Consider the following 26,795-nt stretch of genomic DNA (forward strand, 5'->3'; position numbering starts at 1 on the left):
CACTGCAATAAAATGACTATTTAATTTTTGATAAATTTATTTTTGTGATTTAGGATCGAACAACATGGTGGTAAGTATTCTTCCCAAGGCACTCTAGTGAGTTGTTTTGTGTTGCCATTAAACAATTTTCAGAATTCTCTCAATGATACTAAACATCTGTAGAAGCCAACTCACACAGTGCTGGATCTGAAAATTTAAAAATTTCTGCTCAAACAAAAAATTGTTTTCTGACTTTACAAGTGAAAACAGTTGTGATTTCACAACAAACAGAAACTCCAGGTAGGCGTATCAACAATGTAGGAAAAGACAGATTATTACTTACCGCTACGAAGACACATAAAGTTGCAGACAGGTGCAATTAAAACACTTGCACAAAGTTTTCGGCCACAGCCATCATCAGCAAAACAAAAAGACACACTATTCACATACACAAGCAAGCACACTTCGCGCACACGTGACGACAAACACTGGCATCTCGTGTCAGAATGCAGAGTTGGCGATCATGTGTGTGAGGTGTACTTGGTTTCGTGTACGAATGGTTTGTGTTTTTCTTTTACTGTGGCCGAAGGTTTTGTGTAAGTGTCTTCTAATTGTGCCTGTCTGCAACTTAATGTGTCTGCTTTGCAGTAAGTAGCAATCTATCTTTTCCTACATTGTTGATATTCCTACATTGTTGATATTCCTACCTGGAGTTTCCATTGTTTAATCTTGTCAAACACAAACTGATTGTAGTATACACTTCTATACATTGGGTACAGTGTACCACCACTTGCTGTCAGGCATATTCACAAGTGGAAAGAATGTATTAAAACTGCTCCGTTGGTGGTAGGTATGCTTCTCACATTCCACAAAAAGAAATATTAATTGCTTACCATGTATCATGGAAAAATCACTTTGGTGGTAGCATACTTCCCACTAGCCTTTAAAACAATGTTATTTGGCGGTATGTATATTTCTCAGAGCAAAATGGACATTTCACAACAATTAAAACCTATATTTCTCAACGGACAAAAACTGCAGCTGGTACAGCAAACAATCTCTAGATTCCAGCAGTGTACCGAGGTGATACGATGCAGTAAAGAAATATAGTTGCTTATGTAAGGGTTAACTGTTTTCCTAAGCTTCAATAAAACCACAGGTTTTGTATCAATAGTTTACTGTTCAAATTACAGTAGAGTCATGCATACATATAACACTAAAATTACTTAACACTTTTATATTCTTAACAAAGCTATTAATTTTAGAAAGCTATAAAAGTCTGACCAAGCAGCCGTTGATTCCCAAAACATCATTTTCACTTTGTCATCAGTCGTCATCTTACAAACTAGCACCAATCAATTTCAAAAGTGACATACAGGCCCATACATTAAATAATTACTATTTAATGTGAACACCAAATGTAACACAAACATTATTACACCGAAGTAAATGTTAACTGTGAGCTCAAACAATTCGGGCCTCAACACCAACAGTACTAATCAAATGTAAGAAGAAATGTTAAAGGCATCACAGATTACTCTTACTTGTCGTTCCTCCTTAAGATGTATAACAAAGCAAGTGATTATTTAGTTCCTTACACGAAAGCCTTATGACAAATTACCGAAAAATTGGGAACCGAATATGAGTACTAACAGGTAAAAAGGGAAGACATTATATGTATAATATATTTAGAATATCAGTCATTGAGTAATATCAAAACACTGGAAAGTGTTACTAATGTGTTTCAAAGAACATTAATTTGTCTGGGCTACCAATGATATTGTGATAATTTATTTGTTCAAATTTTGCCATCTTATCTCCCTTTCGTGACACAACAGTCTTACTATAGAAGGCAAACCCATTACACTAAGAGGAACAATGTCATTTCACCGCTCTTCATTTTTGTATATCCTACTATAATAAATAAAGTGCAAGTAATAAGAACATTAATAACTTTACGCTGACCTTACAATGGTAACATTGGAAACTGAATGGTATTAGGAATTACACTACTTCTGTTTTGCACAATAATGGCAGTGTCAAGCTTAACTAGTGTACATGTGTTACAAAATTATTAGTGTAAAAAATAATTTTAAATTATTTGTGCCAAGTAGGCAAGGTGTGGCAGCTCGTCATCATTGATCTATAGTTTAAAGGTATCTGTCATGCAGACTACAGTACAACTTTTCTTATAATGTGATAAAAGTCAAAGAAAATGATCAGAAATAATTAGGTCGTAAAGCATTTTTATCCCATTCCTTCAATGCTGCAATGTGTTCGATACACAGCTGTATCCATAAGTGCACACTTACAAAATGGCAGCACTTAATTGTAATGTAGTGTGTCTTATCTCGTATTTGATGCATATTCTGTAACTGCCATTGTGTTCATTTAATGCACTGCTGTACTGAAAGATGAGAGGGCAGACTACTAATAATGCAATCGCATATTTATTAATACAATGTTGTTGTGACTCAGAAAGTTGCTTTTAAATACGCTGGGGTAGCAGAACAGTGGTTACAATAGTTAATGAGTAGTGACAGATGTTCAGCAATGTTAAAGACCAAAAGATCTGCATATTCCGTTGTAATTAGATTGATTATTTTCACCTGGAATAAACTGTTATGCATATATCACGTTTTACCACTCATACTAAACAGGCTGATGTGTTATTCGAGGATGCAAGAGAAAATTTGTTTGACTATAATGATGTTTCACACTCTAGAAGATAACAACTGGGTCATCATGAATGTGAATGTAGAACAGAAACAGAAAAACTCTAGATGATTATTTCCTGAAAATGAATTGAAAGCAAATGATACAGAATATAGAGTATTTTAAGATGTCAACAAAAATAATCAATTTTTGGAAATATAATGTAACCGGATACATAAAAAAATCTACTAACTAACAGGCAATAGGAGAACACACGTGTAAAGGTATTACAGCCTGCAATATTTTGGAGCCTGTGGCTTCTTCTCCTTCTGGCAGAAGGGCTTGAAGGGTGAAGGAAAAGGGGTAGTTCGGAAAAGACCCTAGATCTGTGGATACTTATTGGATGATATGACAAGGAAAGAATGATTGTTAGACTGCACTAGTCAAGATATGAAAAAATCATATTGGTTTTTGATTTTTCATATCCCATCTGGTGCAGTCCTCAACAATCAGTCTTTCCCTTATCCCATCCACGAAGTCTCCCTTGACCTGGGGTTCTGGGTGACTTTTCCAAACTCTTTACCCTTTTCCTAAATGTCACCATTCGTTTGCCTTCACCCCCTTCTGCCAGAAGAAAGAGCCACTGGCTCCAAAAGCTTGCATACATAATAACTTTTATATGTGAGTTCTCCTTCCACTACCTGGTGTGAAGTTTCTTTATCTATCCAGTTACATTAGTGTTTTAAGAATAATTTCGTGAATGAGTTTCAGCTTCCAGTGAGTAATGCAGTGGGCTTTCAAATGTAACACGAGCATGTTTTGGAAATACAGCAAAGAGCAGTTTCCAGTAAAAACATCCATATTTTGGATAATCTGTGTTCTCCAGTCATCGGTACAGACTTGGATCTGCATTAACCGGAATAGTTGGGTGCTTGGTGTGCCTTATAGAAGATTCTTCCTGAAATATCGGTTGCAGTGTGTGGTAACCACAAAACTGCCTGCCTAGCTAATTGCCAATATTATGATGTAACATTCAGTTCTAGTTACGACATTTGAGAGGAGGTGGGATGAAGAGGACAGGGCAGGAGAAGCAACTACTGTGTACCTTTTGCCCTAAACAATGCTGCTGATACAAGTTGTCAGACTGGTTCTAACAGACACCATCATTGTCTTCAGTGAGTTGGACAGAGAAGTTTGATCTGTTATTTTTTAATAAAAGCTTTTCTGATTTTGTGTCATCTGATTTAAGGTATGTCGTTTATATAATTCCTGTTATCTCAACTGTACGTAGCATAATGCCTTTTTAAAATAACAATGTTTAAACAATGACTTTTGGCCCACAAATGTAATTCCTTGTTGCTTCTTTCAGTCTGGCAGTTTCACTTGTGAACCACTAATGCCGACATGGCAACTGATCGGGAAAAGTGTTTACCCCAGTAAGACTTGGTTACTTCTATACAGCACACATGATACTACATAACTTCTTGATCTTTTATACAAAAAGCTATCATCTGTCATTCTACCCCTTTGTAACAATTTTGAATTAATTAATTTATTATATTTAATACCTTCTCTGTACCATTGTTTTTGGTCTAATACAAAAATCCAATTAAAAACAATGTGCTGCAGCTGCACAGTATTCTTTCAGATACAAGGGCACCAAGATGCCTGGAAAATATGTCAGAAAAATGGAACAAGAAATGTGGGATCCTGTTGTGATGGCACTGGTCGTATTATCTCCTAAGACAGGAAAAAGTGATCACTATATAAGCCCTAACAAAATATCCGTATACAGTTCCATATATTATTTTCTTTTTCACTTAAGATATGATGCCTCACAGAATCTAGATTCAAAATGTCTAAACTGCAAGCTTCTACGATAGCCACAGTTCGGTGAAAATACAATTGCTCGTAGTGTGGTCACTTCACCCCACCTCCCCCATATCAGTAATAGTCAATTCAAAGGCTGGTGTCAAAATTTCAGCCATTTACTGAGAACAGTTTCAATCTTTGTAGTACATTCCCCACACTGTCTGGTAGCTTCTACAGGTACAAAATTAACCACTCCCTGTCCCCCAAAATGAGGAAAAGTACATGAAGGGTCAGACTGTCCCGCTAATATGTATCCTGTAAAATTACAAGGAGGTAGATTGACTGGATTGCACTTACTATCAGGAATGGTGAATTCCAAGTACTTCCAACAGGCTTGTTTAAAAGTAGGAAAAATTATACGGTTCCCTAAACTGTTAGTTTCTTCCACTGGGAGGAAGGAGTGGCGGATTAGAAAGCAGAGAAGATCAAGACGCCAGGTCGAGATGGAGGGTAGGAGGTCAAATATAGGCACACACCGGCTTTGGAAGTGAGAGGACAGAGTGAGGAGTGAATTTGGACTAAGAGGAACAGAATCTCATGTGAAATGCAAAGTACAATTAAGAAGTAGGGGGAAAGCTGAAGAATAAATGGGGGTTAGGCTCGAGCATACCACCAATGACGAGATTAATTGGAGATTAAACGTGAGCTCAAATTGGAGAAAATATGAGGGAAGGAAACTGGCCACACCCTTTTCAAAGGAAACATCCTGTCATTCACCTTAATCAATTAAGAGAAACTGGAAAACCTAAATCTGGGTGAGTGGTCAGCCATTTTAACTGTCATCACCCCTTTGTACTAGCACCTCACTCAGGAGTGGGGAATAGAAGGTAACATTTGTGACACGAGACATTTTTAAGTAGAGAATGCAGGTAAAAGTGGTTCAAATAGTGAAGAACACGTGATTTGTGCTCCAGTGAGGGAATAGTTTTCTGGGATTGCATATACAAGTAAAAGAAGTGGAACTTAAACAAATGTTGCTTATTTATTATCCACTCGCACGGTGTGTGAGTGCCGTACAATTGGGATAATGAAAGCAGAATGAAAATTACATTAAACTGTTTGGCACTATACTATTGGAAAGGAACCGTACTTCAGCTATCAGCCCATGTGAATGAACGAGCACACGAGAATTCTGTTGTCTATTATTAATAATTATAACAATAATAATGGTCAATTGAGAGGATCTAAAAGGGAAGTAAAATAGCTGGATAGTTTAGGCTCGACAAGTTTCACATCCGGGGTGACCTCGTCACTGTACGTATCCATGGAGCACGTGAGAATAAATAAGTAATAGAGTAAATAATGAAATTCTACAAATGGCAAGAAATTGAATAAAGAAAGAGTAGTTGTATTAATACTTTTACATATGTTATGGAGAATGGGACTTAAGGCTACCTGCAATACAAGGAATTCCACCTTCTTAATGTAAGTACAGCCCAGCTGTTCTGTCCCTTTATAATCTACTTTTGGCTTACGAGAATTTTCTATCCGGCACTGTATTCTGCATGACGTAGAGCTGCACCAAACACAATACAAGTAAAAGAGTCTCTGCGCAGAGGACTGACGTCCACCAGTGTCAAGTGTTTCGCCATCGTGCGCTCCGCTCAGGGGTCGACGAAGGAGATCATGATGTAGCGCGTGCCCTTGGTGACCTTGAGCCCCTCGTGGTAGTGCGTGAGCCGGCCCGGGTGCATCAGCATCCAGCCGAGGCGCGTGTTCGTCACCGAGCAGTTGTACCGGATGAATCGGCAGCCTCCACCCTGAAACAGCAGTGTGCCACGAGTGACGTCGTGTAGCGACAGGTAAGCTGTATATATGAAACATTAATTTAAATGTGCTCCTTTTGACATCAAAGACAGGCTGGTGTGCCACACAAGTTTCAATGGGAAAGTACTAAAAGTAAAAAAAAAAAAATTGAAATAAAATTTTCAATCAAATCTGTGAAATATACCCCGACTGCTGTACATCCCGTACAGCTTCTGCTATTTGGTGAGGTATTAATGTTTAGTTCTTTTACAATTAAATTTGACATATTACAACAATTTTGAATGTTTGCTCTTTGCACAATGACCGATTCATAATCTTCCTGAGAAAAATCTTTTTTTTGTCAAAAACTGTAGTACTACTATAAAAATTGAAATTTCTTACAGTGGTCTTGACTTTGTGGAATGTCATTAGTTATTCCACTAATGCTGGACTTCAGCACTTTCCCATATAAATTTAGTAATTTAACTGTTTTACTGCTCTGCGCATCTGTATGTGTCCTGCTACCCTGTTCCCCAGGTGCTGTGGACACAAATAAGCACTCCGCTTTGGTTTTTCTACAGTCCTACAGACATCTGTACGCATCCTGAGCTGTTGACTTCTCACTGCTGGGGATGAGTTATTTCCGTGTCTCATTCTTCACATATAAAACCTAATAACTTGAGAACAAAGTAAGATATTGTACTGCTCTCAAATCGAAAAGAAATTTTTATATCTTATCTACATTTCATTCACTGTGATGTATGAGGTAAAATCAACTGTGTGGAAATTTTATGCAGTGCGATATTACCTCTGCAAAGGCTTTAAAATTTCACACGTTTTACTTAATTTGATGCAGCACAGTGAAATTGTAATCATTTGTTTGTCTGTACACTTATGTCACATCTACCAATTTCCATCTCGTTTGGATAATTCCTCTGTGGTGCACCGTTTTTTGTCTTAAGAGTGTATTGTGAAAGGTCAATCACATCAAAACCGCCTGAACACAATTTATTGTTAATACTCAGGTCACACAACTCGTGGAGAATTCTCCCCACAAAGCTCACCTCATAATCAACCTTAGGTGTGTTGAGGGCAACGTTGATGGTGTATGTCGAGGAGTCGTGGTGTGGCCGCAGTGACGGCTGCTCGTCCGGCCGATAGCGGACGACAAAGTTCATCAGCGAACGTGGTGGCTGTAGCAAGAGATGGAAAGAACAAGGATACATTAATATTGTAAATAAACTGGGAATCTTAAAATTAGATAAAAAAGCTACTGATATCTGCATTGTATCAATGGAGTGGCCCATATCAAACCGAAGACAGTGCGAAGCACAGTCTCAAGCTGAGATGAAACTAAGGCTGTTACAAATGAGTGATAACTACCAGAATAAGCAACCCACAGTAGAACAAAAACAATATGGTGAAAACTCTATTACAGTAGTGGCTACATGGCAATCCAACATGCTTATTTTCTTCATTTATAACAGTAATATGTAATTTGGAAAGTGCAATCTATTATAAAAGTGAAACAGGCATTGTAAAAAAAATGTTAAAATAATTCCACACATAGCTTTCCATAATAACACACACACAATTATGACACTTCACTGTCATGAGTAAAACTAAACAACAATATAATATTAAGGAAATTTTTTATCATTACGTACGATATCAGTCATTTAGGTGTGAAGTTGGCTCAAAACAATAAACTAGAATATCATTTGTATTGCATAGCTGACTTACAAGGGGAGGCCGCCAATTGTGAAATTCAGATTCGATTCAAACTGCGCATAATACGAGGTGTGGCTAGAAAAAAACCGGACTAGTACTGGTGAAACAATAAAACGAATGCAATAAGGCTGAACGTCGCGTGGCCTGTCACGTGACTCTCGCTCCGCCTTTCTGCTCGAGTTTCATCTGCCTCCTGCACTCAGTCTGCCCGTGGCGTCTGTTTTAAGTAGTTGACGTTTTGTCTGTTCGTCGGAAAACGTTGAGTGTACAGAAAGAACAGCGTGTTAACATCAAATTTTGTTTCAAACTAGGAAAATCTGCAAGGGAAACGTTTGTAATGTTACAGCAAGTGTACGGCGATGATTGTTTATCGCGAACACAAGTGTTTGAGTGGTTTAAACGATTTAAAGATGGCCGCGAAGACATCAGTGATGACACTCGCACTGGCAGACCATTGTCAGCAAAAATTGATGCAAACATTGAAAAAATCGGTAAACTTGTTCGACAAGATCGCCGTTTAACAATCAGAGCAGTGTCTGAGTTAACAGGAGTTGACAAGGAAAGTATTAGGCAGATTCTTCATGAAAGTTTCAACATGAACAAAGTGTGTTCAAAAATGGTTCCAAAGTGTCTCACAATTGAACAGAAGGAACGCCGAAGAATGATTTGTTCTGACATCCTGGAAAACATTGAAAGTGATCCCACCTTCTTACAAAATGTTATTACATGCGATGAATCGTGGTTTTTTACTTACGATCCCGAAACTAAACGCCAATCGATGCATTGGAAAACTCCTGGTTCTCCACGACAAAAAAAAGCACGAATGTCAAAATCGAAATTCAAGGCAATGATGATTGTTTTTTTGACATCAAAGGGATTCTGCACATTGATTGGGTACCAGAGGGACAAACAGTGAATCAGCATTACTACATTAGCGTCCTGGCTACCCTACGTGAGCGAGTACGGAGAAAACGGAACGATTTGTGGAGAAAAAAGTCATGGATCCTTCACCAAGACAATGCCCCAGCTCACAGTGCGTTGTCAGTGAAGACGTTTTTGGCAAAACACAACATTCCAATCTTAGATCATCCACCCTACTCACCTGATTTGGCCCCCTGTGACTTTTTTCTTTTGCCTAAAGTCAAGTCAGCTTTGAAAGGAACTAGATTTGAGACTGTTGAAGCAGTAAAAGAAAAAGCGACGGAAGTAATGTATGGACTTACCGAAAATGATCTGCAGCATTGCTATGAACAGTGGAAAATTCGTATGGAGCGGTGTAGAGACCGAGGAGGAGTGTACATTGAAGGAGATAACATGAAATTGTAAATAATTGTAAATAAATGTTTTTTCCAGCATCAGTCCGGTTTTTTTCTAGCCGCACCTCGTAAAAGCTCATGGCCAGAGGTGTAATGTGGCAAAGCACCAAGATGCACTTCTCAGCCGTTGTCGAGAAAATCGACAGTTAAAAGAAACCGTTGCCGTGAAATACTCTCTGCGATTATTAATTCTTCACAGCGTCGTGGCGCAGCGGTACGCACTCGGGTTCATAATCCGAAGGTCGCCGGATCGAATCTCGCGCCGTGCAACATTTTTTTATTATTAGTTTATTGTAATTCAAATATAACATGTATAAGCAATTCATTAATAGTTTATATATATATAAACTATTAATGAATTGCTTCTGCATGTTGGTGAAGGCGGATCGCTCTCCAATTGTACTGCCTCCATTTTTCCGTTTGTTTAACAGGGTGTACCAAAGCTCTCACGTCCGCACTGATTTTCGACGATGTTATAAGTTGCGCTAGGGACCGCATCTACCTTCTTTCGAAGTTAGCAGGCAACTACGCTGTTATGCGGCGGCTCGTTTCGGCCCATTCAACATCTGTCCTTCAAGTGTAACGAGCGAGTAACGGAGTTTATATTTCATACCTGCCACAGCAATTTTGTGTTCGTGGGGTTTCTATTCTAATTCGAACGTTTGAGTTACGCTATACGTATTCGTTTCGGAATATTGTTTTTACGTCTTCCGTTAACTATACATGGTTAACATTATGAAGACAATTAATAACATTTGTGAAATACAACTTTGTTTGGGGAAAACATAATGATGTTTGAAGTCGCCAGTTTTTCCACGAAAGACGACTTTCAACAACTTATGCATAATTGTTGCAACTGATTGCCGGGAATTATATATATATATATATGTGTGTGTGTGTGTGTGTATACACACACAATTGAATAAAAAAAAAAAAGGGGTTGCATGGCACGAGATTCGATCCGGCGACCTTCGGATTACGAACCCGAGCGCTTACCACTGCGCCACGACGCTGTAGAAAATTCTGCTTCGTAGAGAGTATTTAACAGCAACGGTTAATTTTTAACTGTCGATTTTCTCGACAACAGCTGAGAAGTGCATCTTGGTGCTTTGCCACATTACACCTCTGTCCATGAGCTTTTATTATGCGCAGTCTGAATTGAATCTGAATTACACAATTGGCGGCCTCCCCTTGTTAGACCAGTTAAAATTGTGTAAATGAATATTTTTTTTTTTTATAATAGAGGGAAACATTCCACACATATACAGACACGTGTGTGGTGTGTATATATATATATATATATATATATATATATATATATATATATATATATATATATATATATATATACGCGCGAGCGAGTGTATACCCGTCCTTTTTTCCCCCCTAAGGTAAGTCTTTCCGCTCCCGGGATTGGAATGACTCCTTACCCTCTCCCTTAAAACCCACATCCTTTCGTCTTTCCCTCTCCTTCCCTCTTTCCTGATGAGGCAACAGTTTGTTGCGAAAGCTTGAATTTTGTGTGTATGTTTGTGTGTCTATCGACGTGCCAGCGCTTTCGTATTTTAATAACTATGTAGATGACATGACGTCATTCGTTTCCTCTTAAAACAAAAAAGTGTTAATTGTGCATTCATGGACGGTCAGTGTTGGTATCAGTGATTACAGTTCCAGAAATAATTGGCTGGACGAAGTTCAATTGCACACATTTGTCTAGGGCGAATTATGACCTTGAAATTGGTTGTAGATGCGTGCCGGCCAATTTCGCGACAGCCCAGTAAGCGTCGCAGTGTCAAGACTGCTTTCCCGCCGCCGATGGTTTGCTTTAAACTCGTGAAAATGCAATGTTTGCGAATTCTGAATTGTCGCGAAAGGGTAGAATATTTGACGAGCCATTGTGGAGGACGTAAATTTGGATAGAAAGATCATTTTCAAAATCCAATACAAATCCTGTAGATCAAAGTAGCCTAGCAACCCAAAAGCTCCTACGTAGTCAACAGCAGAAACAGTGTACTATTTTTCATGCAGACGTTTACACTCTACATCGAAGTGTGGATGATTTGCGGATGTGAAATAAACCTTTGAAAGAATTTGTTTGGATAAAAAGGAAAAATTTAAAGAAGTTTATTCGTACATTTTGTTATTTCATGAACAGTGATACTTTCTTATAGTGGTGTAGAGCCCTAAGTATTATTAATATTGTCACAGACCGATTGCAAGTGCACTCGTTACAAGTCGAGTTTTGGGCCTGATTAAGAGTAGCTGGTTCTTAAAGTCTCAAAGGTTAAGTGAAGAATAATATCACACTTAAATAACGTAGCATCGAAACCCACTATATTTATACTACACTCCTGGAAATTGAAATAAGAACACCGTGAATTCATTGTCCCAGGAAGGGGAAACTTATTGACACATTCCTGGGGTCAGATACATCACATGATCACACTGACAGAACCACAGGCACATAGACACAGGCAACAGAGCATGCACAATGTCGGCACTAGTACAGTGTATATCCACCTTTCGCAGCAATGCAGGCTGCTATTCTCCCATGGAGACTCGTAGAGATGCTGGATGTAGTCCTGTGGAACGGCTTGCCATGCCATTTCCACCTGGCGCCTCAGTTGGACCAGCGTTCGTGCTGGACGTGCAGACCGCGTGAGACGACGCTTCATCCAGTCCCAAACATGCTCAATGGGGGACAGATCCGGAGATCTTGCTGGCCAGGGTAGTTGCCTTACACCTTCTAGAGCACGTTGGGTGGCACGGGATACATGCGGACGCGCATTGTCCTGTTGGAACAGCAAGTTCCCTTGCCGGTCTAGGAATGGTAGAACGATGGGTTCGATGACGGTTTGGATGTACCGTGCACTATTCAGTGTCCCCTCGACGATCACCAGTGGTGTACGGCCAGTGTAGGAGATCGCTCCCCACACCATGATGCCGGGTGTTGGCCCTGTGTGCCTCGGTCGTATGCAGTCCTGATTGTGGCGCTCACCTGCACGGCGCCAGACACGCATACGACCATCATTGGCACCAAGGCAGAAGCGACTCTCATCGCTGAAGACGACACGTCTCCATTCGTCCCTCCATTCACGCCTGTCGCGACACCACTGGAGGCGGGCTGCACGATGTTGGGGCGTGAGCGGAAGACGGCCTAACGGTGTGCGGGACCGTAGCCCAGCTTCATGGAGACGGTTGCGAATGGTCCTCGCCGATACCCCAGGAGCAACAGTGTCCCTAATTTGCTGGGAAGTGGCGGTGCGGTCCCCTACGGCACTGCGTAGGATCCTACGGTCTTGGCGTGCATCCGTGCGTCACTGCGGTCCGGTCGACGGCCACGTGCACCTTCCGCCGACCACTGGCGACAACATCGATGTACTGTCGAGACCTCACGCCCCACGTGTTGAGCAATTCGGCGGTACGTCCACCCGGCCTCCCGCATGCCCACTATATGCCCTCGCTCAAAGTCCGTCAACTGCACATACGGTTCACGTCCACGCTGTCGCGGCATGCTACCAGTGTTAAAGACTGCGATGGAGCTCCGTATGCCACGGCAAACTGGCTGACACTGACGGCGGCGGTGCACAAATGCTGCGCAGCTAGCGCCATTCGACGGCCAACACCGCGGTTCCTGGTGTGTCCGCTGTGCCGTGCGTGTGATCATTGCTTGTACAGCCCTCTCGCAGTGTCCGGAGCAAGTATGGTGGGTCTGACACACCGGTGTCAATGTGTTCTTTTTTCCATTTTCAGGAGTGTGTATTAAACTAGCTATTCCGGAATCAGGTGATACCGTGGAAGTGCAGTTGTGTGTTGTCGACAACAAATAGGTAAACACTAACGTAAACAGAAATTAAAATATGGCATTTCAGTCTTTGATCGCTATTTTTTATTTTCAATGACCGGTTTCAGGCTAGCTGCCCATCTTCAGATCATATATTGCAGTTACAGAGTAACTTGTCAGTACAGAACTATCGGTTCGCTGTCATAACATTTCGACTAACATAAACATTTCTCACGCTCCGATATCGACGAGGGAAAGAGGAGACGACGACAACGACGACATACACATACGTATACGAACGGTATACGTGGCGCCTCGCAATACGACGACACAACGGGCGTCACGGTATACGTGTACTGTGCCGGTGGCTCGGACAGAAACGAGCTGAAGTAAGGAGAAGCGGACTCGGACTCACGTCGTGGATGTATCCCAGGAAGACGAGCTCCTGCAGCGGCCGCACGTACAGGCGCAGGAACTCCATCCACTGCGGGTCCAGCCCCACCTGCTTCATGTGGATGTCACGCGTCGGCACGTTCTCGTAACCGCCCTCCAACCGCGGGTCCTGCAAAAGGAAACACCAGTGTGAAGAGAGTGACTGCCAGATTCCTGTCGGTATTGATACTGGTACTCCTGTTTTCTGTATTCTCAAGCTTTTAAGTACTGGGGGGGAAAAGAAGAAAGAGACAGACAGAGAGAGAGAGAGAGAGAGAGAGAGAGAGAGATCCACTATCAGTATACAGATTTTTGCAGTGACACTATAGGATAAATGTTTCTCCAATTTCTTGCCGAGTCAGATTTGTTTGCACACTCGAGCTCGTGAAGGCTCGCTGTGTTGCCATCACCACCTCTTACAGACACGTCTTGCAGACCCATTATGTAGCTGGCCAATCGTACCGTGGGGCCCCACAAGTGGGTGGCACATTGCTGACAGTCTCATTGGAGCTGCCACCGACAATTGCTCACTGCCACCCTGCCACACGTTAGCAGTTTACTGAGCAATTTTGACCCATATTTGGACTGACACTTGCAAATAAAATAATCAATAAAAAACTGAATTGAATGTTTTGTTACACCTTTCTTGGAAACTGTAGGATATATTACAGAATACATTACATTTTTCTCTGACTCCAAGTGTGTTGTGTACATCTTTCTAGCCCGTATTTCATAAATACACGATGTCATCAAAAGTATCCGGACACCCCCAAAAACGTATGTTTTTTATATTAGGTGCATTGTGCTGCTACCTACTGCCATCTACTCCATCAGCGAGCTCAGTAAACATTAGACATGACAGCAGAATGGGGCGCTCCACGGAATTCACGGACTTCGAACGTGGTCAGGTGATTGGGTGCCACTCGTGTCATACGTCTGTACGCGAGATTTCCACACTCCTAAACGTCCCTAGGTCCACTGTTTCTTATGTGATAGTGAAGTGGAAACTGTGAAGGGACACGAACAGCACAAAAGCATACAGGCTGACCTCATCTGTTGACTGACAGAGACTGCCAACAGTTGAAGAGGCTCGTAATGCGTAATAGGAAAACATCTATCCAGACCGTCACACAGGAATTCCAAACTGCATCAGGATCCACTGCAAGTACTATGAAATTTGGCGGGAGGTGAGAAAACTTGGATTTCGTGATCGAGCGGCTGCTCACATCGTGCCAGTAAATGCCAAACGATGCCTCACTTGTTGTAAAGAGCGTAAACATTGGACGATTGAACAGTCGAAAAACATTGTGTGGAGTGATGAATCATGGTACACAATGTGGTCATCTGATGCCAGGGTGTGGGTATGGTGAATGCCCGGTAAACGTCATCTTCCGGCGTGTGAAGTGCCAACAGTAAAATTTGGAGGCGGTGGTGTTATGGTTCGGTCATTCTTTTCATGGAGGGAGCTTGCACCCCTTCTTGTTTTGCGTGCCACTATCACAGCACAGGCCTACATCCACGTTTTCAAAAAATGGTTCAAATGGCTCTGAGCACTATGGAACTTAACAGCTGAGGTCATCAGTCCCCTAGAACTTAGAACTACTTAAACCTCACTAGCCAAAGGACATCACACACATCCATGCGAGGCAGGATTCGAACCTGCGACTGTAGCAGTCGCGCGGTTCCGGACCGAAGCACCTAGAACCGCTCGGCCACCGGGCCCGGCATCCACGTTTTAAGCACCTTCTTGCTTTCCACTGTTGAAGAGGAATTTTGGGATGGTGATTGCCTCTTCCAACACCCATCGAGCACCTGTCTGTAATGCACAGCCTGTGGTGGAGTGGTTACATGACAATAACATCCCTGTAATGGACTGGTCTGCACAGACTCCTCACCTGAATCGTATAGAATACTGTTGGCATATTTTGAAACGCCGACTTCGTGCCAGGCCTCACCGACTGACATCGATACCTCTCCTCAGTGCAACATTCTGTGAAGAATGGGCTGCTGCTCCCCAAGAAGCCCTCCAGCACCTGATTGAACGTATGTCTGCGAGAGTGGAAGCTGTCATCAAGGCTAAGGGTGGACCGACACCATATTTAATTCCAGCATTACTGACAGAGGGTGCCATGAACTTTTAAGTCATTTTCAGCCAGGTGCCCGGATACTTCTGATTACACAGAAGTATTTACACAATGGCTTTGCATTCTCAATGTGTCTATAGAAATTTTATTGACAGCAGCACTGCTATTTCCAATAATTCTCATTGCAAATTTTATGCCAGAGAGTTAGATGTTATGATATGACAAGGGACTTAAGTGTGGCTGTAGAATGGCTATATCCTAAGAAACTAAATTAGATGCAATATTGCAGTTTGTGTATTTGTAAGAAGTATGAATAAATGTTCTTTGGACACACATGCATGTCCTAAGGAACAGGGACTGTGGTGACCACAGCCATAATGAAATACTGGAAATTTCCCAGTCCGGCACAAATTTTCGATGTCACCATTCCATTCTACAGTTGGAGGTTGCCCTTATTTGCAACTGCCATTTCATATCCTGTAGTCACCACACTGACCGTTCCTTCAGACACTGTACTTCTTACAAGTACAGGCACTGTAACTTCGTATTACTCTGCCGAGACCATGCCAGCGACTTTCAAATAAATGTCTCCCCTGTACAGGAATTATATAATGTGTATACAAGTGCAGGTTGTGACACCAGAATGACAACGTACGGGAATATGAGTCTGGCCACTGAGTTGTGCACAGGTAGCCAACACAGTTAAGGTGACCACTCACTTAAAGTGGGAAATCTGCATTCAAATCCCAGTCCGGCACACCTTTTCATTGCTGTCATTCCATTCTATAGTTGCAGGTTTCCTTTATTCGCAAATTCAAATACATTTCCTGTAACTAAATTAAAATGTCCACTTAAATTTCATAATACACACACGTGGAAAAAGTTTTGCATCGCCCCGGTTCCCAGAACACCTGAAGACAGACATTGACTGTGGATATTGTATCATAGACACAGTCCCTTTGACTGTTCAGAGATGTCACTAAACCCACCCAAAGATATAAACAACCGTGCACGAATAGCGCCTATAAGATGGAGGGGGTCCGACAGCTGATCAGTTCCAGTCATTCCACCAGGAAGGAGGTACACGGCTCGTGTTGCCTCTAGTCCAACCGAGCCTAGAAGGTCAGTACTGAGGGTCGATCGCATCCGCATTGTTACTCTGTGCCAGGAAGGGCTCTCAACAAGGGAAGTGTCCAGGCGCCTCGGCGTGAACCGAAGCGATGTTGTTCAGACATTGAGGACATACAGAGAGACAGGAACTGTCAATGACCTGACTTGCTCAGGGCTGCTACTGTAGTGGATGACCACTACCTACGAATTATGGTTCGGAGGAACCCTGACAGCAACAACACTGTGTTGAATAATGCTTCTCGTGCAGCCACAGGACGTCGTGTTACGACTCAAACTGTGTGCAATAAGCTGCACGATGCACAACTTCACTCCCAATGTCTGTGGCGAGGTCCATCTTTGCAACCACGACACCGTGCAGTACGGTGCAGATGGGGCCGACAACATGCTGAATGGACCAGTCAGGATTTGCATCACATTCTCTTCACCGGAGTGTCGCATATGCCTTCAACCAGACAATCATCGGAGACGTGTTTGGAGGCATCTCGGTGGGGCCGGATGCCTTAGACACACTGTCCAGCGAGTGTAGCAAGGTGGACGTTGCCTGCTGTTTTGGGGTGGCATTTTGTGGGGCCGACGTACGCCGCTGGTGGTCACGGAAGGCGCCGTAACGGCTGTACGATACGAGAATGTCATCCTCCGACCGACAGTGGAACCGTATCGGCAGCTTATTGGCGAGGCATTCGTCTTACTGGGCGACAATTCGTGTCCCCATCGTGCACATCTCATGAATGACTTCCTTCAAGATAATGATGTCGCTCGGCTGGAGTGGCCAGCATGTTCTCCAGACACGAACCCTATCAAACGAGCCTGGGGTAGACTGAAAAGGGCTGTTTATTAACGACGTGACCCACCAACCACTCTGAGGGATCTATGCCGAATTGCTGTTGAGGAGAGGGACAATCTGGACCAACAGTGCTTCGATGAACTTGTGGATAGTATGTCACGACAAATACAGGCATGCATCAATGCAAGGAGACATGCTACTGTGTATTAGAGGTACCGGTGTGTACAGCAATCTGGACCGTCACCTCTGAAGAACTCACTGTATGGTGGTACGAAATGGAATGTGTGGTTTTCATGAGCAATAAAAAGAGCGGAAATGATGTTTATGTTGATCTCCATTCCAATTTTCTGTACAGGTTCCGGAACTCTCGGAACCGAGGTGATGTAATTTCTTTTTATGTGTTTGCATGGATTCTTTTAAGAGTGGATACCTGCAGCTGAACGTCCTGCACGGTTTGTAACTCCCAAGGAGATCGCCTTTGATCTGGCTGGTGCGAACCTTTGTGATCACTGTGGTGCGCAATTTTTCACTCGGCGTTCATGGGGCAAGTTAACGGTTTGTTTGACCGTTTCTTGAATGTCGATGTCCATTTTGTAAAGTGTAATATACTTAAGTGCCGAATCTCTATTCCAATTTTCTATACAGGTTCCAGAACTTTCAGAACTGAGGTGATGCAAAACATTTTTTGTGTGTGTAATTCTAGTCCTTTCATAAATAACTCAAAATCACCATGTGGAGCCCAGTATACAATGACTTCCCATTACTTTTTACTTCTAAAGCACAACCTTCAGTATGCTGTTTACTGCAAAGTCTAAGAGTATCATCAGTTTTAGATTTGTATCCTTTCTTATTAGCGGAATATTTGACTCCCGCTACACTCTTCAGAACGGTTCGCTGAATAACTATATGTCCAATATGAAGGACATACTATGTGTGATGGTGAGACAAAACAAAACTTGCCAACTATGCTTAACAGCTAGGCAAATGAGTCACAGCCACACTGCCACCTCATGCAAGTGATTCACGAGATCACTCGGAAATTACAAGCGGTCAGCAACTGATTGGGGACAGGTCGAGGGATTGCTGGACTCCCACACCCTCACATGGGGCTCTTCACAGAGACGTCAACAAAGTCGCAGGATTTCCGTACACTACCAAAGCGTGTGTCACATTTGCGACCGAGGAACAATTAATAGCAAAACTGATTTCATCAGATGGTTTGTTGGATGACTCAGTTCATTTCTCTGTAACCTTTCAGCATTAAGCGCCAATTTCCATGCACCACATATAGCTATTGCCCCAGTTAACCCTAGGACACCTAAGGGAGGGGGGGTTCGTTGAACCCAAAATTTTTTATGTCCCCTGATTTTGCCCAAGTAACTTTCATACTACATATTCCCTTTGAGTTATTGTTTGTTGGCTATTTTATGAAATGTTAGTGTCAATATATTTTATAGAAAATTCCTGCTTTGAAAGAAAAAATAAATAAACTGATTATGGGTCCAACAAACGCCCCCCCCCCCCCCCCCCTTTCCAGGCTTCCATGCTATAGAAAATATCCCTTAGTAGGATTTCGTATTTCTCATCTCTACAACAATGCAAGTTAGTTTCTTGTTGGTTGGTATTCTTGATATTCACAACAATCGGTTTACTTTCAGAGGAAGTGATTGTTGATGTCAGTCAGCTGTTATTTATCTTGTAAACTTGCAGTGAGTTAGTGCAGTTCCCAACACATAGGCCTCCAGTAACTTTGGTGTCCTACACAGCAAAAACAAAACCAAGTAAAAACTTACTGATGTTTGGCAACAGTGCACCAAGATAAAGGCACTGTTGGAGGAGAGAAGAATAAAACTGAGATACAGAGACATGGCCTCTATCTGTATTTTACTCTCTCATCGACATTTGTGCTATCAATGCAACCACCATATACATCCAGCAACATTCAAGATGGAATGAAAAGAAACACAACAAACGGAAACTTTATCTTCTGCAAGCTGGGATGGAATTAGTGAAATTGCAGGTAGAAGAAAGAAGTGCCAATGCAAGAGGGTTATCTAACCAAATTGTTCAATCAATGGAGACTATTCTACAAAAGAAAATCAAAGAAGTGACAACAGAAGCACTTCAGCCTCCTGCAAGGAAAGGCCGGTGCCATGTTTGTGTAAGAAAAGCTAAAACAAAGAAGCAGAAGTAAACCAAAACAGTATTGTGGACAGTGTCATAAACATGTGTGTAATACACATTCAGAAAAAATTGTGAAGTGTGTCTCTCGCCTTGAAGTTGAGGACTCAGAGTAATCTATTGTATATGAACACATCTGTATTTTGTATTGCAATATGTCAATTTTTTATTTACTCATTCCAATATTTATAACAATTAACAACATTTATAAACCGATGCCTTAGTTAAAATACATAAACCATTTTGAAAGTTGTAATTTTTCGTCAGTAAACTTATTTAATACCTGTGGGCTCGCCGAACCCCCCCCCCCCCCCCTCCCCCCCCTTAGGCATCCAAGTTAGAAAAAAAGGCTTGGGCGTCCTAGGGTTAAGATGATGTAGGACAATCTGATCATGAAAGCTTACTTGATGATTGAATGGCTAGTAGGTAGGTGCTTGGGATAATATTTTCATTTCATCAAACATAATCTCATATATGCTTTGTGGCACTGGGTTCAGCAACAATATTTTTGTAAAAATTGCAATATTTAATGTGGTGTAGGTGTTCTGTGCAGCATCACGAAATTGTACATAATGCATATTGACTGGTCAATGTACCTGCAACACTCAGACCAAGGCTTTTTACTGGGCACAGCATGTCTTTAATTTTATTGGATGGTCGTAAAATGGAGTAAATATTGTGTCTGTCCCTGGACTCTGTCTATTTTATTTCTTTTAGCTCCAAAGAAAGGACTGAATGCTATGGGTTCATCGCCTTCTCATGATGAGGTCTCTCTCTCTCTCTCTCTCTCTCTCTCTCTCTCTCTCTCTCCTTCTCTACCCCTCTTCTCCTTCCCCCTCTTTTTAGCGATGCTTAACTTAACATCTCATTCATAAATAATTTAGGTGCAAAGGTAAAAACTCACCAAACAGCAGAGGTGTCGAGTGACTAACAGGCACATCAACCAGATGGGAAAATAACTAGCTATCACACAAATTATTCTTCCAGCTAGAGAATGCATGTAACCCCCCCCCCCCCCCTCCCCTCCATGCCTCCCATACGCACAAACATAAAAAATCTGTAAAACTACACTGTGTATTCGGCTGACACAAAGCAGTTGTACAAGTTTGTGTGTGCTTTTCTCTCTAGCTAGAAAAAAATTAATCTGAAAGCTAGCAAGTTTCCATCTTTTTTATGTGTCTGCCATCGACTCAAAGCCTCTACTGTTCGGTGAGTTGTTATCTTTGCTCCTAAGTTATTCTCATTCTACCAATACTTCTCATTCCGATACATTTTCAGGTATCTCATCTCAGAACCCAAGAGGTCCTCATCAGAAACAGTTTCAGCTCTGTGTAGCAGTGTGTTTAACACTTTGGACAATAACCACCTAGAAGAATATCGGGCCTGGGAAATTAGCCATTTATGCTGTTATTTAAAACATTATTGGCACATACTGCTATATCTTCAAGAGTAATATATACTAAAAAGGGCCAAGATTCAAGATATATATTTCATATTTCCTTTAGTTCTTTGACAGATTACAAATTTTAAAATAATTTTGACAGGAAGTACAAGGCGTGTTTTTTAAGTAAGTACCATTTTGAAATTAAAAAAAAGATATGCTAAGATATCTCAATAACTTTATTTTTACATGAAAGCCTGTACCTTAATCTATGCAGTGACATCATTACAATCTGATTCTTCCTCGTTTACGTTGTGTACTGAGTGTTTAAGATGTCTCCGATAATCGTGAGTCCCGCTGACTGTGAAGTTCGGGCTGTTATAAGATTTCTTAGTGCTAAAGGCCTAAAAGCGATCGATATTCGTTGTGAGATCTGTGCAGTTTACGGAGAAAATATAATGAGTGATGGAATGGTAAGAAAGTGGGTGAGAGCATTTAAAGGTGCCCGCACAAATGTGCATGTTGAAAACCGGAGTGGGCATCCTTCGATCGTTAATGAAAGTTTGGTGCAGGAAGTGGACAATAAGGTGAGAGAAAACAGACGCTTTACGATTTCCTCCTTGCGGGATGGCTTTCCTAATGTTTCTCGTAGTGGTTTGTATGACATTGTGACCGAGCGCTGGAATTACCAAAAATTGTGCGCACGTTGGGTACGGAAAATGTTGACGGATGTGCACAAAACCCAACGTTTAGACAGTGCATTGACTTTCCTTGAGTGGTACCACAACGACGGTGATGATTTCTTAAGCCAAACTGTTACGGGCAATGAAACACGGGTGGCCTATGTCGCACCAGAATCAAAGCAACAGTCCATGGGAGTTGAGCAAGGGCATCATTTTGCTGCAAGACAATGCCCGTCCACATGTGGCGAATCAGACCAAAGATCTCATCACACCTTTCCGATGGGAAACTCTAGATCATCCTCCGTACAGCCCCAATCTTGCGCCCAGTGACTACCATGTGTTCCTGAAATTTAAGGAACACCTGGGCGGTCAGCATCTTCGAGACGATGATGAAGTCAAAACAGTGGTGATGCAGTGGTTAACAAGTCAAGCGGCAGACTTCTATGAGGAGGGTATTCAAAAAAACTGGTACAACGTTATGACAAGTGCCTCAATATTGATGGAAATTATGTAGAAAAGTAGATTAAGGTACAGGCTTTCAGGTAAAAATAAAATTATTGAGACACCTTAGCACGTCTTTTTTTAATTTCAAAATGATGCTTACTTAAAAAAACACACCTTATATAATTATACTCACAAGAATACAATGCGAGATGAATTATTAAGCAATTTCTTCCTCTTGAGCTTCCAAAGTTTCTTGCTCACTCAACAAACAAAGTGTCTGTAGTAGAATTACAGCAAATTGTGAATGTAACGAGTACATGCACAACATTATGTCAGTACGATCATATTGGCTCAGCCATTCACGACAGCAGCTGTTACATTTGCTAAGATTTCTTTTGAAACAGTTTTCAAAATTGATACCTGAAGGAAGCACCAGTCAAGGGGCAGGTCTTTTTACACAAAGTGGTGGCACAAGCTACTCTCAGGCTTTGTCTCCAAAGTCTTAAAACTGCACTCTATTGGCTGCGCGGGGTCTCGGGTTCGATTCCGAGTGGGGCAAGGGATTTTCACCTTTTCAGGTGACTGGGTGTTTCTGTTGTTCTCATCATTACATCAGCATTCATGTAAGTGGCGAGCTTGGACTGAGCACAGGTCGGGAATTTGTACGGATGCTGACGATCGCGCAGTTGAGCACCCTACAAACCGAACATCATCTCTTGGCTGGATGATGAAAGCTTTGCACACTGAGATATGTGCTACAGAGAAATAAGCTTAGTTACTTGCCTTCTAATGGAATCAGCAGCACAACCAGTACCCCTCCATCACAGACACTGACATTATTCTGGCAGCACACGAAAGTTTCAGGAGTTCGTGACACAATTTGGCCAGCTAAATAAAGTACCGCACGGCCTACAGGTTAACTCCTGGCACGACAATGGGGGACGTCATTCGTAGCTCAGATTTATAACCACTCCCGATGTGGAAAGTAAGCACAGAAACATCTATCCGAGACAGCCTCTAGTTTACACCAAACCCGAAATTTAATGCGTGTTCCTTCCCTCTCACAGTTTTGAGTAGACTCATTCAGATGAAATGAAACAGGATACACATACAGACCATTCAGGGAAGAGCACCAACTTTTCCACCTCCAGTAATGCCTGACTTGTTAAAAATCAAACAATGGAAAATCAGGGATGTAACGTAACAATACCAGAGAAGGAAAGATGCTACTCACCATACAGCGGAGATGCCGAGTCGCGATAGGCACGACAAAAAGTACCACAGTCCGGGCACAGAGGAGCATTCCCCTCATAATTCAGTACTGTCCGAGACTGGAGCAACTGAATTACATTCTATCGATTGGCGACTCCACGGAGTGTTCTGTGCACCACGACCAGATAATGGATACAATTGGAAGGAGAAACAGCATTGGTCGTATTTTTTTGTTTTATTATCCGCATTATTATGTGATCGCTCTAAGCTTGTTGATACCAGTGCCTACCAATTTTAATCGTATATTACAGCACTGAGGATGGTCACTAAGTGACCGAAAATCGATTTTGCGGATAATAAAACAAAAAAAATACGACCAATGCTGTTTCTCCTTCCAATCGAATTACATTCTCCGCCAGGGTTTCGACTACCTCTCGTCGTGCCCTGAAATAGAAATGTCCTACCCGCTATCCTTCCCACCCCTCCTACCGTGGTATTCCACCGTCGTCCACCGAACCTACACAATATACTCGTCCATCCTCACACAACCCCTGCTCCCAATCCCTTACCTCACGGCTCATACCCCTGTAATAGACCTAGATGCAACACCTGCCCCGTACAGCCTCCTACCACCACCTACTCCAGTCCGGTCACTAACATCACCTATCCCATCAAAGGCAGGCCTACCTGTGAAACCAGTCACCACAACCACTGTGCTGTATTCTATGTAGGGATGACGACCAACAAGCTGTCTGTCCGCACGAACGGCCACCGACAAACTGTGGCCAAAAGACGAGTCGACCACCCTGTTCCTGAACTTGCTGCCAAACACGATATCCCTCACCTCGGTGACTGCTTCACAGCCTGTGCCATACGGATCCTCCCCACTAACACCAGATTTTGTGAATTGCGCAGGTACGAACTTTCCCTGCAGTACATCCTTCCCGTAACCCTCCTGGCCTCAACCTTCGTCGGTCACTGTCCTCACCCATCCGGCCCCCTCCCTGTTCCCAATCCGGCACTACACAGCCGTCATTTCACCACCACACCCAGTCTTTTAATTTCTTTTTATTTCTCTCCTTTCCATTACTTACCCCCTCCCCACCTTCTCTCCTACCCTCCATCTAAACTGCAACACTTCACTGTCCGCCGCTCCCACCATACTACCCCTCCCCCTCCCCGCCCCAGCCTCCTCCTTACCCCCACCCAGTCACCACTCCCATCATGCATTGGTGCTGCAGTTTGCAGTGTAGTTTCAATTCTCTGAGACTGCAGAAGTGTACGCAAGTTGCATTTGCGTGAGTGTGTGTGTGTATTTGTGTCTACTGCTGACAGAGGCCTTAATGGCTGAAAGCTATAATTGTGTGAATCTTTTTGTTGTGCCTACCACGACTCGGCATCTCCGCCATATGGTGAGTAGCAAGTTTCCTTCTCTGGTATTGTGACTTGTTAAAGATATTTATGGATACAAAATCTACTCACCAGTTGACGGCAGGAGAACACACGTATACAGGTATTGAACTTTGCAAGCTTTTGGAACCAATGGCTCCTCCTTTGGGCAGAAGGGTCAAAGCAGAAGGAAGAGGAGTGAAGGGAAAGGACTGTCGAGGTTTAGGAAAAGGGGTAGAGTTCGGAAAAATCACCCAGAATCCCATGTCAGGGATGAGAAGGAAAGACTGGATGAGAAGGAAAGACTGATTGTTGGGGAATGCACCAGATAAGATTTCAAAAACCTCATAATGGTTTTTGATTGTTCAAATCTCATCCAGTGCCATCCCCAACAATCAGTTTTTCCTTCTCATCCCATTCGGTAAGTCTCCCTTGACCTACAGTTTTGGGTGACTTTTCTGCCCCTTTTCCTAAATCTCACTAGTTCTTTACCTTCACCCTTCTTCCTTCCCCTTCAGCCCTTCTGCCAGAAGGAGCTGCTGGCTCATGGGGCTTGCATGTTTCAGTACCTATGCGGACGTGTTCTCCTGCCGCCAATTGGCAAGCAGACTTTTTTGTTTATACAGTTACATTATACTGTCCCAAAATTTATTACTTTTGTTGATATAAAAATATTTAGTCTCTTTTCAACATGAGAATTTATGACTAAAGATTCATGAAACAAGGATTGATTCATTTTTGCAACTTCAATAATGAACACTGTGCAGCCATTAATGTTTTTAATGGAAGTCTATTTTTTGTGATTGAAGAGCATATTTGAGACACAAATTGAGCAATGTGGCTCCTTCGCAGGCTTGGCAGAAAATTATGGAGCAAAACACATAAAATTTGGGGATTTTTGTGCTGTAGTTATGGCCAATCAAATGGCAGCTGTCTTGAAGTTAACTCCACTCTTCACTTTCCACTGGGGTTTTTGTGAGATGACTTTCATTTATGAATGTAAACTCCAACATCCCAAGAAGCTCCATCGTCAAGCTTTTATCAGGAATGCGTGGGATAGAAACGTTACCCTTTTTCAAACCAACAGCACAAATCATGGAATCAGCACTAGAAATAAAAATAATCTTCACAAACATTTAAAGTCACTTACTTTGCTTGAGACAAGGTGTTTATTATTAAGAAACGCAAATTTTCAATAACTTGCCAGATGCCATAAGAAGCTCAACTACTAATAAAGATCAGTTTGAGAGGAGCCTATAGGATTTATTGGTGGCCATCTCCAACTCTTCAATGAATTTCCTAGCAGAATCAACAAATGTGTACATGTTATTAGTAATATCAAATAATGTATTATGTACAATCTGTCATAAGTACAGATTCAATGGAGTAATGAGATGAAAGTCGATGTTGTGAAATTGTATTTCTATTTGATGACGCTTGGCTACATCTACATCTACATTTATACTCCACAAGCCACCCAATGGTGTGCGGCAGAGCGCACTTTACGTGCCACTGTCATTACCTCCCTTTCCTGTTCCAGTCATGTACGGTTCGCGGGAACAATGACTGCCGGAAAGCCTCCGTGTGCACTCAAATCTCTCTAATTTTACATCCGTGATCTCCTCGGGAGGTATAAGTAGGGGGAAGCAATATATTCGATATGTCATCCACAAATGCACCCTCTCAAAAGCTGGCCAGCAAGTTACACTGTGATGCAGAGCACCTTTCTTGCAGAGTCTGCCACTTGAGTTTGCTAAACATCTCCGTAACGCTATCACACTTACCAAATAACCCTGTAACGAAACTCGCCGCTCTTCTTTGGATCTTCTCTGTCTCCTCTGTCAACCTGATCTGTTACGGATCCCACACTGATGAGCAATACTCAAGTATAGGTGGAACAAGTGTTTTGTAAGCCACCACCTTTGTTGATGGACTAATTTTCTAAGCACTCTCCCAATGAATCTCAACATGGCACCCGCCTTACCGACAAT

The 26,795-nt window shown here is 42.2% G+C and overlaps 1 protein-coding gene across 1 annotated transcript in view; it reads right to left on the minus strand.

The window, feature by feature from the left end:
- Positions 1-1,139: 1,139 nt before the first annotated feature.
- LOC126427387 (procollagen-lysine,2-oxoglutarate 5-dioxygenase) overlaps positions 1,140-26,795 on the minus strand; it is a 460,163-nt gene continuing 434,507 nt past the window's right edge. Inside the window, exons 14-16 of the mRNA XM_050089740.1 lie at positions 13,499-13,645; positions 7,317-7,445; positions 1,140-6,266 (exon numbers count right to left, since the gene is read on the minus strand). Of these exons, the coding sequence (XP_049945697.1) occupies positions 6,111-6,266; positions 7,317-7,445; positions 13,499-13,645 (432 nt within the window). The 3' untranslated portion in view covers positions 1,140-6,110. The remainder of the gene's footprint in view (positions 6,267-7,316; positions 7,446-13,498; positions 13,646-26,795) is intronic.

This window comes from Schistocerca serialis, chromosome 11 (assembly GCF_023864345.2).
Source record: "Schistocerca serialis cubense isolate TAMUIC-IGC-003099 chromosome 11, iqSchSeri2.2, whole genome shotgun sequence".
Taxonomy (NCBI): domain Eukaryota; kingdom Metazoa; phylum Arthropoda; class Insecta; order Orthoptera; family Acrididae; genus Schistocerca; species Schistocerca serialis.